Source organism: Chlorocebus sabaeus, chromosome 9 (genome assembly GCF_047675955.1).
Source record: "Chlorocebus sabaeus isolate Y175 chromosome 9, mChlSab1.0.hap1, whole genome shotgun sequence".
NCBI lineage: Eukaryota > Metazoa > Chordata > Mammalia > Primates > Cercopithecidae > Chlorocebus > Chlorocebus sabaeus.
The window spans coordinates 56,283,295-56,296,714 of NC_132912.1; the positions used below are offsets into that span (position 1 = coordinate 56,283,295).

The window sequence follows — 13,420 nt, forward strand, 5'->3', positions numbered from 1 at the left end:
TTACTAATTTGTGAGTTAGTACAAATACTCATAACCTCAGAAAGGCGTGTGTAAAACTTCTCACACTTAAGAGAAATCACTTGAAGACTCTTACCAAACAAAATATTGAAAATAATTCTGATAAAATTTAATATTCATACTCCAAATACCTAAAAACTTTTAGTCCCAAGTAACCCCTTATGAAGGAGATGGAAATTAATTTTTAAATAATTTGAGAGGCTTCTGCATATTATAAAATTAAATAAGATTAAGTATTGTTAGATTTATTTATTTATTTATTTATTTATTTATTTATTTATTTATTTTTGAGATGGAGTCTTGCACTGTTCCCTGGGCTGGAGTGCAGTAGTGCAATCTTGGCTCACTGCAACCTCCGCCTCCCAGGTTCAAGCGATTCTCTTTGCCTCAGTCTCCCAAGTAGCTGGGATTACAGGTACCTGCCACCATGCCCAGCTAATTTTTTTGTATTTTTAGTAGAGATAGGGTTTCACTATGTTGGCCAGACTGGTCTAGAACTCCTCACCTTGTGATCCACCTGCCTCGGCCTCCCAAAGTGCTGGGATCACAGGCATGAGCCATCACGCCCGGCCAGTTTAGTTTTATTACTGCCACTGCATTAAGGACCACTAAAGGTATAATCTGATCTTAACCTGAATATGATGCAAAATAAGTGAGGCTCTGCACATCAGTATAGAAATACTTAACTGTATCCCTAATACTGTATTACAACTAGATTTAAAGATTTTTGTTTTAGAGATCACATGAAGGCAATCACAGCTTCCAGTGCTTTTTGGGAAACAGGAATGCTCTTATTCCTCTGTATCTGAAAATAGTGCCTCTAGACCTCAGAAAACTGAGATAGCAGATTGATAATATAAATTGTTTATAAATAATTTCTGAAATAAAGAGTTCAATGGCTTTTCTAAGTTGATGACTAGTTAATAGTTTTTTTTTTTTTTTTAAAGTATCACAGTGATTAAGAGGGACTTAAGCATTTACTACAGAGGCACGATCACTTTTAAATGATTAATTTCGTGGGTCTACATCTCAAAGACACAGAATCCATTAACATCTACCTCTCAGATGATGTAGAGTAGTTCAGGAAAAAAACCTAAATGGCATCATAATAGTATAGTTCAATTGATGTGACCAACAGACACAGTATATTTATCCAGAGTACAAGAATACTGTAAGCATTATGGCACAGGAAAAAAGACTGGCTAAAAAAATCTCACAAGCTGCAAAGCAGATTGTAATAAAATGCTTTATACAGAAAACACTAATGCTGCATTTCTCATAATTCCAAGAAACTAACCCATGCCTATGTTTGTGGAAGGCCTATTGGACCATGAGTTAGATGCACATTTCTAGTCAATTAACCAATGACTATACTAGATAGTCCTTGAAATTGGCTGCAAAAAGGTAGAAAATACCATATTCGATGTTAACCATATTTAAATTAAAAATGAGCATACACAAAATTGAATTAGTAAAGTTTTTTTACTGAGTTACTCAGTTTGCATTTCATTCAAAAATATTTTATTTTTATGAAAAGTCACTCCCAGAGCTAATTTCTAAGGAAGCTGAAGCTATTCTTATGTATAAAATTGATTACAGTCACATATTGGAGTCAATCAGATTAAGCCTTGTTAATTTATACATTATGAGCATGTTTGACAATTCAACAATTGTCAAGTACACATTTGACACATCAAGTGGCCTTCGAAAGTTCATATCCTTTAATTAAATGATATCCTTCCAGGAAATCTATCTAAGAAAAGAAAGACACTGACACTGATTTATACACAAAGATAAAATGCTTACCAATATTCCTCTCAGTAACTAGAAACAACATTAATGCCCAATAGAAAAAAATCTAATTTAGAATATATCCATATAACACATTATCAAGTGGCCATTAAAATGTTAATTTCAAGAAATATTTACCATATAAAAATGTGTGTATATATATAAAATGATACTATGTGAAAAAAGCAGAACGACTGAAAATACACAAATTCAACTTTATAATATAATATTTAAAAGACTGAAAGGAAATATACCAAAATGTTTCTTCTAATTCCTCCATAATGAGTCACTACATTACTATTATAAATAGGACAAATGTACATTTTGAAGCAAGAGTCATCGTATTTACAAAAAATATTTAAGTTTCAGACTCTGGAAGTAGAACAGAATTTAATTACAGTTTGTTCACTTACCCTGAGAAAATTACTACATCATTTATTGATTTATTATTTATTTGCATCTTCCTTATTATAAAATTAGAATAATAGCTCTGACTCTGAGTTGTTGTGAGAATCAAATAATTTAAATGAAATGCCCAGAAAAGTACCTAAGACATTAAAAAACATAATAGGTATTCAATTAATATTAGTCTTTTCCCCTTTCTTAAAATGTATGGCTAAATTTTAAAAAATATACATAAGAGTTTCCTATAGGAATATTTGTGAAAGTGTAATTTTTAAGTAGCTCTTAGAAAGATTATCCAACTGTATGAATTTTAAAAGAACAATTCTCCAGCCAAAAGGACTAAAAGAATAAGGATAGTGAATTACTAAAGTGAGACAGCGCAGTCGAGGATAAGCAGGGAAATGGCAAAGTGGGCATTCAGTAAGATCAACATTTTGACTGAACTGAGGAAAAGCTGACTCTGACAAAGGGCTCATTAGCCACTTAAGCCACTCTATTAATATTCAACAACAAAAATTTTTTCCTGCCATAGACAATTCTTAGGAGGCACCACTTAAAAATGGTATTTCTGCAAAATAAAAAAAGCTTTACTACGATTATACACACAAAATCTATGCACATTAAATTATCTACACTTCTTAGCCTTCATATTTAAAGTTAGTATATTAAAACCTAAATGCTGATATTTATATGGGCAAAATAGACCAATGCTTTTTTAACTGCAGGTTGCTAGCAACATTAAAAAAAATAGAATAGAGAGAAAAAATATGAGAGGATCAAATGGTTTAAGAGAAAGTATTGTCCCATGAATCTTTTATCCGAATTTTAAATGTACATACACAGTGAATTGGGTTGTAAATACAAACTTTCTCTCAGTAAATACACACTGGGCTGTCATGTAAAATAAATTTATAATCACTGCATGTCAAAAATGTTTGTGAAACACCCCCTGAAATTTGTAAGAGAAAGAAGATGTGACACAATATAAATTTGTCATTCTTAATATAATTATGGTGCACACAACACTACATCACGAAACTGTCAGGCTATTACGACACATATAGATGCATTTACGTAATTTTTGTTGTTTTAAAATAACTTTTTCCCTTCCCACTAAGTCACTGCACATGGAAGGTAAAAATAAATAAGATTTCTAAATTTAGCAAGCAAGATACTAAAGAGCAAGTTTTAAAAGCTTAGTGAGACACAATAAGAAATAGGTATTATTTCAAAACATACTTTTTGAAAAGTCGAGTATTCCTGTAAGTACATGCTCTGGTAAGAAATGCTATTTGGAATTACCAGGAAGGCTTTCTACTTGCCAAAAGCAATTATTTTTATTAAATTTTCCTACTTTGAAGTAGGTTATTTATTATTCCCAATTTTACACAGTTGGAAATTAGAGTAGAAAGACTACACCAATGCCTGTTAAGTGAATTTGTACAAAAGCTCAAATCCCTACTAACAGCAGGAAAGACCTAAACGTAGATATTTTCTGCTAACCTAGAGAAAATTTAATTTGAAATAAAAAAGTATCATGAAGTAGAGACTAGTAATATACTTAAGAAATGTAAGTCAAAATTTCCTAAGGAAAATAATAAAGACCAGAACTTTCCATTTATCTCTATTTTCCTATATTATTTTTTCTTTTCTTTTTTTCTTTTTTTTTTTTTGAGACGGAGTCTCGCTCTGTGGCCCAGGCTGGAGTGCAGTGGTGCGATCTTGGCTCACCCCGCTAATTTTTTGTATTTTCAGTAGAGACAGGGTTTCACCGTGTTAGCCAAGATGGTCTCGATCTCATGACCTTGTGATCTGCCCGCCTCGGCCCCACAAAGTGCTGGGATTACAGGTGTGAGCCACCGTGCCTGGTCTATTTTCCTATATTCTTAAACACAGTATAAACACTGCTGTCCACTACAGCTTTGTAGAGTGACAAGGGCTAAATACTCCCAGTAAACATTATCTCCCTCTGAATATTTAGCATGGACGATCTTCATACTAGAAGGTCTACTATACTCCTGTCACTTAAAAAACAAACAGATTGCTCTTACTGAAGACTCACAGCCAAGCTTTACCTGGCCTCCACATTTAGAAGATAAAGGGAGTTCGGGCCGGGCATGGTGTTCACGCCTGTAATCCCAGCACTTTGGGAGGCTGAGCCGGGTAGATCACAAGGTCAGGAGTTCGAGACCACCCTGGCTAACACGATGAAACCCTGACTCTACTAAAAATACAAAAAGTAAGCTGAGTGTGGTAGCAGGTGCCTGTAGTACCAGCTACTCGGGAGGCTGAGAAAGGAGAATGGCACGAACCCGGGAGGTGGAGCTTGCAGTGAGCCAAGATCTCACCACTGCACTCCAGCCTGGGAGACAGAGCAAGACTCTGTCTTAAAAAAAAAAAAAAAAAAAAAAAAAAGTCACCAAAGAACTTTTTAAACAAACATTGTAATGGAGAAATTTCTCAACTATCTTCCATTACTTAAGTACAATTAACCTCTCCAAACATGAGTACTAGGACCCATATATTGACTAAATGTGGAGACAAGTATCATCTGATTATAAGTTTAGTGTAGGAAAAGATCTGTTTCAAAACCCTCTGGAAAACCACTAGATTTATTCTAATAATTTCATACCTTTCTTTTCTATATTTTATAACTAAAAAAACCCCCTTTATTAGTAAACTGCTTTAGCTGTTCTCAGGGTGAATTCAAAATACAGTAGTAGTTTAGAGCATATTTCCCCTCTAAAGGAACCTTTCAAGGTCATTAACAGTATTAAAAGGCTGTGAACAGGCCCTCTGGTCATTATTTCACATAAACAGGGTCCTACAAGTCTCAAAGATCAAATCCTAGGGCCAGTGCTTTCAGATGCATAGGCCGTGAGAACCTACTCAGGAAAAGACTCCTATACACACACACACACACACACGCGCGCGTGCGCACACACACACACACACAAAGTGTTTCTGATAAACATGTTTTTAAAAGTAAAGCAGAAACTCTATTTGTAATACAGAATAATTAATCCCAAACTTTAAATCTGTATTACAGCTAGCGAGGGGAAGGAAAAAGGGGGAGGAACATGGTGACAAAAAAGAATACAGGCTAAAAGGGTGCTTGAGTAAGTACACAGGTGGGTGTGTCAATCTGAGGGGAAATCTCAAACCTTGCTGTTTACTGACCACAAGCCTAAGAACATATTATAATTTGTTATATCTGCCCTTTGAAATTTCAGATGACTTGACTAGCATTTTAGTATGATTCTTCTTGTGCTAGGATTATTTAAACAGAGGAGAAAAGAAAGCAACTTACTTGAAGACCAGAGAAGTAAAAAGGAGGAGTTACCGAGGTGGTGGAAGATAGAAAAGGAGGAGGACAAAAAAACTCCTTTTCTCATTGCTTCCAGTAAACAAATGAACTTGCTACTAAAGGACATCATATAAAAGTCTACAGGAACTATTTTTCTTTAAAGCAAAAAGTACAGAAGGGAAGGAGAGGTGTAGCAGTCAAAAAATAAACTTCATGCCTTCTCTGGAATTCATGTCGATACCTCATACTTTTGGCTAATTCAAGAAATAAAATTTTCTTTAAATAAATCACATTCCTAATTACTTAAAATTTCCTCATTTACACCTTTGATACTTCACATGGAAATGGATAATGAAAAAACTGAATGAATCACAAATCAGGAAAAATCCTTAGAGAAGGCATAAAAATATCTCTGATTGACTGTATTTATATTTCGTTTTCATTAATAATAGCTTTTTATGGGTGACTTTTCAAAAAAGATAAAATATAACCAACTTACCAGGCATACTTAAGTACATGAAACAAAATAACCCACACTGTTTTGGAAAAGAGATTTAACGTAAACAAAAATTTTAAGGTCAAACAGTAACTAAATCATTAGAAATGTTAGTAAACCATGCATATTCAAAAGCCATTTCTTCTGTGCTGAAAAGCTGATAGATTACAAAAAACATCTTAGTTGTTTTAAACCACTTTTAGAAACAACAATTAGAAATATATTTATTTTAGATGACAGTGAAATGCAATCCAAGTCCTTAATTAGGAAATATTATTTAAAGAAATGTGCAATGGTCTAGTAAGCCTGCTCCCTACACATTATGCATCTGTCCATCATACCATTGTAGATCGCATGTACACTTTTTAAAACAATTAGATAACACAACAATTTTTATTCACATATTTCAAGGTTTTGAAAATGCATTAAAGACAGATGCATGTCAGTAGGTCTAGGGTCACTGGCAATAGGTTTAAACAGTATTAGAATGAAATTAACCTCAGACAGCTTCCATAAGGCTCTAAGTAGAGGTCTGTTTACATGCAGTAAAAGGAAATGTTAAGAGAGGAGACCACAGAGAGTGCTGCTTTAGCAGACACCTGCAGAGCACTCAGGATAGAAAAGGAGGTGCTGGGGAGGAACAGGTCATGCAGAAGGGAAGTACCATGAAGGGGAAGCCAGAGCAGGATAGGAGTGAGAGACACAGACTCACTCTGTCTGCGGTGCGGTGGAACAGTCCGTGGGATCCCCTGGAAGGAGCCCTGCCAAGGAGAGAAGGAGGGAGCAGAATACCCACCCTGTGCAGAGAGAGATGGGGTAGGGAGGTATAATAAAAAAGGGAACCAAAAAATAGAGAAACCAAGTCATACTTTGTTTTATTTTTAAATAACACAGAGCAATAGTGTTAACGAGAAGACAGATGTCATTTTTTAAAATACAGGCAGCTCAAATTACTAAAAACACATCATAATCCAAACCCAGTTATTTTTAATATTTTTTAAAATTATTTTCCTCTAATATTTGCAGTACAATGTACAAGAAATAATATATTCTTTCTGGTATACATTACATTTATCATCATATATCTCTTGTTAAAGTAGCAGATTCCAGTCTTCTGCAGAAAAGGAAGGAATTTAAAGGGAGAGATAGATTTTAGGTGTTAAACACACAGAAAATGCAACAATTTGTGAATCAGGAAATACAAAAAAATCATCTAAAAATTTTTATTTAGGCTGGGTGCAGTGGGCTCATGCATGTAATCCTAGAACTTTGAGAGGGCGAGGCGGGTGGATCACGAGGTCAGGAGATGAAGACCAGCCCGACCAAAATGGTGAAACCCCATCTCTACTGAAAATACAAACATTAGTCACGTGTGGTGGCAGCTGCCTGTAATCCCAGTTACTCGGGAGGCTAAGGCAGGAGAATCGCCTGAACGTGGGAGGTGGAGGTTGCAGTGAGCCAAGATCACACCACTGCATTCCAACCTGGGCGACAGAGCAAGACCCCGTCTCAAAAAAAGAAAAAAAAATTTCTTCTGAAATCACAAGTTTTCAGAGGATTAGCAGGTAAAAAAAAAGAACATTAGCTAAAGTTAGCAAAAGCGACACAGCATTAAAAAAGATTTAGGATGTTGTAATGTGACATGCAGGCCACAGGTTACGTGGGCATGCTTTTTAATTTGAATAACTTGTGGCTTCTTAGCTTTACTTATTTTAATCACAGATTATCAGAACTATGACACTCTCGAAATGTCATTTACTTCAATTTCCTCACTTTACAGAAAAGTTTCTTCAAGAAAGGAACTGTTCAATGTTATACAAAGGGAACCATATTGGGTCTTATGTCCCTAGCCTTCTCGCTGACTGAAACATATGCACAAATAAAACTACTGAAACACTCTTAAAATATCATCAACGAAAATCAGCCTACAAATCATCATCATACCCAGTTAAATCTGCAAAAGAAATTATGTATATTTTTTCAGACCAATTAATCTGACTTAAAAATAAAGTATTAAAAATTACTGATAATAGTTTATCAGTGTTTACAGATCTTATGAACAGTTTGAAATGAAAAAATTTTTCTCACTTTCTGTATCAACATTCTTTGACTCAGGCATAATCAGATACTTCTTTAAATTTAAGGGTGATCCCACATTGTTCAATATAAAACAGAAACATAAAAGATCCATTTTCTATGTTGATGAAGGGAAAAAACAGCTACAAAAACTAAATTAACAATCTTTAGGATATTCTAATAAATAAAAATTTTATCTTTTGAAATTATTATACTTTTTTTTTTTTCCTAATTTGGCAAAAACAGCTTAGAAAATATTGAATAAGCTGATGACCCCAGATGCTCTCCATAGATACTACCTGCTGTTCTGCTGTTTGTGAAATGTTTTGGTTCAAAGGCTTTATACGAAACAGATTCTCAACCAAATCCTCCCTATGCATTTTGCAGAACCAAGCTTCTACCCACTGTACTACTAAGTAAAGAAACTTTCAGATGGGAACTTCATAGACATGTTTAAGAAAACAGTCATAGACTCCTTCATCAAGGAGGTATGTTTACCTTTGCAGGTCTGTGGAACTAGCACTGACCTTGGAGTCAGGGAAACTGTTTTTTTCCTTGCATCTTTCCCAAGCCTCATAACCCTGAGAAAATTACTGATTTCTGGGCCTCAGTTTTCTCATTTGTCAGATGCAGAGGTTGGACTGGTTCATCTCGAAGAACCCTCTTACTTTTAGTTCCTATAATTTAGTTACTCATATCTGTACCCATCCCCACTCCAGTAATTTTATAACTATTTTTAATTTTGTAACTCTATATGGCATTTAAAGCAATCAACTTTGTATTAAATTGTCTCTCCTGCTAGATCATTAATTCCTGAAATAATTTAGGTGAAAGTATCTGTCACAGTACCTAAAACTTGGTAGGACTTTTAAAAGATATTCGATGTCCGACCTTCTATAGCCTAAAACTCCCCCAGCATATAGCAGACACTAAGTAACTACTGATTTAAACAAAATTACATTAATTTACTGTGTTTATCTAGAGATGCAGTTGTAGCATCTGTCAATCCTGGCCACACGCTATAACCACCTAAGAAATTTTAAAAACAAAAACAATGATATCTATCTTCATTTCCCCAAGACCAACAAATCATAATCTCTGGCATAGGTCTGAGTATGAGAAGGGAAAGACAACTTTGTGAAATAAATACATAAACAGCGCTGCCTGCCACTGCCAAGGGGCACCCATCTATTAGCTTATCGAACAGTTGTATGCCATCTGAGCTTATGCCCAGAAAGATAAAGGATGTTACTCATTTTATTTCTGCCACCTACAATGCTTCCTCCACTTCTCTACCCATCTGTCAAACACCCATGCAGCCCCCTTAGGCTCTTTCAAACCCATTTCCTAAAAGCTTCTCCTGATCCTACCTAAATTAATTATGATCATTCTTGTTTATAAACACCCACAGCAATTGGTGGAATCTTTCTTCCTCTTTTTCTTCACTTTGATTTGCGTATCTTAAAAATTCTTCTACTAAATATAACCACCCTGAGAATAACAGCTCTCTTACTTTTCTTGGTGTCAACTACTTAGCTTCTTTCAATTTACTTATACAGAGTAGAAATAACATACTCTGATCAGCATTTAATAGAAGAGGGAATTCCAGTTTCAAGGAAAGATGGAGTAGAAATACTTCTCCCTTTTCCTGCTGTCAAATACAGCTAAAAACCCTGGGCACTACATATAAAACACAATACTCTGAAAGGTAGAGAGAAAAAGTGAGACCAGCTTGGGACCCAAGGAAAAATACGGTGATTTTCTTTTTGCCTAATGTATCCTAAAATGAGTGATAGAAGCTAGCACCTGCAAATGCCAAGGAACACACAAAACAATTAAGAAAGCCTGCATGCACTCTCTAGTCAAAGGATCAGGAAAGAGGTAGCCTAGCAATGCAGAAAACTTGTATTCAGTAATATACCTAACACCACAGAAAAACCTGTGGCCTCAGCCCTCATTCCCATCAGAAAGGGAGGACTGGGAAGGCCTGGCGTGGTGGCTCATGCCTGTAATCCCAGCACTTTGGGAGGTGGGCGGATCACGAGGTCAGGAGATGGAGACCATCCTGGCTAACATGGTGAAACGCCGTCTCTACTAAAAATACAAAAAGTTAGCCGGGTATGGTGGCGGGCGCTTGTAGTCCCAGCTACTCGGGAAGCTGAAGCAGGAGAATGGCATGAACTCAGGAGGCGGAGCTTGCAGTGAGGCGAGATCATGCCACTGTACTCCAGCCTAGGCGACAGAGCAAGACTCCGTCTCAAAACAAAAACAAAAACAAAAACAAAACAGAAAGGGAGGACTGGGGAGTGTAGGCCTCCACCTTTGCATGGCTGTGACATTTTCTTATGTACTTCTTAAAATATGCATAGAAAATACTTAGGAAACTTATAAATGGAGGAGGAAAAGGGACTTAAAGGGACATAAGGTTTCTACATGTAGTAGACTATATATAGTTAAATATAAATGTGTGTGTGTGTGAAATATAATGCCTAGAGTAACAACCAAAACATTATTATAAAGACATAAACTCAAAACACTATATAAAAATAAAAATGGAATTATTTTAAAAAGTAACTAATATACAGAAAAGAAAAAGAAAATAGAAATAAAGAAAAAAGAAAACAAAAATAAATAAAATGGCAGACTTACATAGCAAAAATTACATTAAATATAAAGGGCTGAAATACACCATTAAAAGACAGATTGGTAGATAGATCACGGCCTAACTATATGCAGATTACAGGAAATTCATGTTATGTATAAATATATATATATATTTTAAAGTAAAAGATGAAAAAGATATACCACGCCAAAAAAAAAATCAAAAGAAATTTGGTGTGCTTATATTACTATCAAATACACTTCAGAGCAAAAAGAATACCCACATACAGAAAAAGACCTCACAAAATGATAAAAAGGTCAATCTACCAAGAAGACACAGTGATCCTAACAGTACACCAAACTGCAGAAATGTACAGTACTTGAAGCAAAATCTCATAAAACTGAATCGCCAAATCTACAAATACAATTGGAGAGCTCAATACCCCATCCCAACAACTGATAAAAGTAACTAGACAAGAAAATCAGCAATGATATATAAAACTCAAGGACAATACTAACAGCACCTAGTCAATGTTTACAGAATATTCTATCCAACAACAGCAAAAAGCAATGTTTTCAAGCATCCACAGAACATTTACCAAGACAGACCACAGTTTGGGCCACAAGACAAGCCACAACAAAGTTAAAATAACTGAAATTATACAGAATGTGTTCTCTGACCACAATGGGATCAAATTAGAAATCAACAATAGGAAGATGACAAGAATATGTCCAAATACTTGGATACTAAAATTCATACCCCTAAGTTATCCATGGGTCAGTTGGAGAGGAAGTCTAAAGGGAAAAAAAAACAAAAAAACAAAACAAAAAAACAAACAAACCATATCGAACTAAATGAAAAGAAAATACATAATGTATAGAAACAGCTGAAAAAATATATAATATGTAGGAAACAGCTGAAGTAGAGACAGAAAAGGGAAAAAAAAATCTTCAATAAGCTAAACTGATGTCTTAAGAAACCAGAGAAAATAAGACCAAAATAAACCCAAAGAAAGAAGAAAGAAAAAAAAAATAAGGATAGCAGAAATCAGGAGTTCTGTGGTGTAACCATTCTTTTGCTTCTTTCCTTCTCTAATAAACTCATTTTCACTTTACTCTGTGGACTCACCCAAGATTTCCTGTGTGAGATCCAAGAACCTTCTCTTGGGGTCTGGATTACCCTTTCCGGTAATATATTCCATAATGAACCATGAACAGACAATACTTTGGTCTTCCAAATATCACCTTTTGTCAGGACTCAGAGTTATGAGTGGCTTTCACCACATAGCTGCTTTATGACTGCGCTCCACTCTACCTTGAATACAAGAGACCCTACAAGTTAGGAAGGAATATCATTACCCCTATTAAGCCAAAAGATACCACAGAAGATCGATCTTGGTTGCTCTACAACTTTTAGGATTAAGGGTCCCCTTGTAAAGGGGAGGGGGAAATAGAGGCATCTGAATCAGAGCAATTCCATCTTGAACAAGGGCTAGGTAAAATGAGGATAAGACCAGCAGGACTACATTCCCAGGAGGTTAGGCATTCTCAGTCACCAGATGAGTCACTAGATGAGGAGGCTGGCATTAAGATAAACAGTTCACAAAGACCCTGCCGATAAAACATGATGCAGTAAAGAAGCTGGCCAAAACCCACCACAACCAAGATGGCAACGAAAGTGACCTCTGGTCATCCTTACTGCTCATTATATGCTAATTATAATACATTAGCATGCCAAAAGACACTCACATCAGCACCATGACAGTTCACAAATGTCATCAGAATGTCTGGAAGTTACCCTACATCATGGGTCCCCAAGCCCTGGGCCACAGACCAGTACCAATCCATGGGCTATTAGCAACCTGGCAACACAGCAGGAGGTGAGCAGCAGGAGGCGAGTGAGTTGAAGCTTCATCTGTATTTACAGCTACTTCCCACTGCTTGCATTGTCACCTGAACTCTGCCTCCAGTAAGATCAGCAGCAGCATCAGATTCTCATAGAAGCAGGAACTTTATTGTGAACTGCACATGCGAAAAATCTAGGTTGCTTGCTCCTTATGATAATCTAATGCCTGATAATCTGTCACTGTCTGCCATCACCCCCAGATGGGACCATCTAGTTGTATAAAAATAAGCTCAGGCCTCCCCCTGATTCTACATTATGGTGAGTTCTATAATTATTTCATTATATATTACAATGTAATCATAATAGAAATAAAGTGCACAATAAATGTACTTGAATCATCCTTAAACCATCCACACTCCTCCAACAACCCTCTCCCCGTCTGGAAAAGTTGTCTTCCATGAAACCAGTCCCTGATGTCAGAAAGGTTGGGGACTGCTGCACTACATAGTATAAAAGAAAGAGAAACCCAAAGTTTTGGGAAATTCTCGTTCCTTTCCCAGAAAACTCATGAATAATCCTTGCTTAGCATATGACTGAGAAAAAAAAACCATTAAAAAGAGCCAACCAGCAGCCCTCAGGGCTCTGTCTATGGAGTAACAATTCTTTTGTTTCTTTACTTCTCTAATAAATTTACTTTCACTATAAAAAGGGCAGGATCCTTGAAATTGAACATAGAAAAATAGAGAAAATCAAGGAAACAAAATGTTGGTTCTTTAAAAGATCTGTAAAATTGACAAACCACTAGCAAGAGTGACAAAGAAAGAGAAGGTAAATTACCAAAATCAGAATGAAACAAGGAAAATCACTACAGACCCTCCAG

General features: G+C 35.8%; 1 protein-coding gene across 10 annotated transcripts in view; it reads right to left on the reverse strand.

Annotated features, from left to right (window-relative positions):
• The window catches only part of CCSER2 (coiled-coil serine rich protein 2), a 189,985-nt gene that overhangs the window by 11,461 nt on the left and 165,104 nt on the right, over positions 1-13,420 (reverse strand). For 3 of the 10 annotated variants that reach the window (XM_038008977.2, XM_007962734.3, XM_007962737.3), the window contains one exon: positions 6,730-6,814. The exons of the other annotated variants lie outside the window; for them this stretch is intronic. In XM_038008977.2, coding sequence (XP_037864905.1) covers positions 6,730-6,814 — 85 coding nt within the window. The remainder of the gene's footprint in view (positions 1-6,729; positions 6,815-13,420) is intronic. 10 annotated transcript variants of the gene reach the window in all.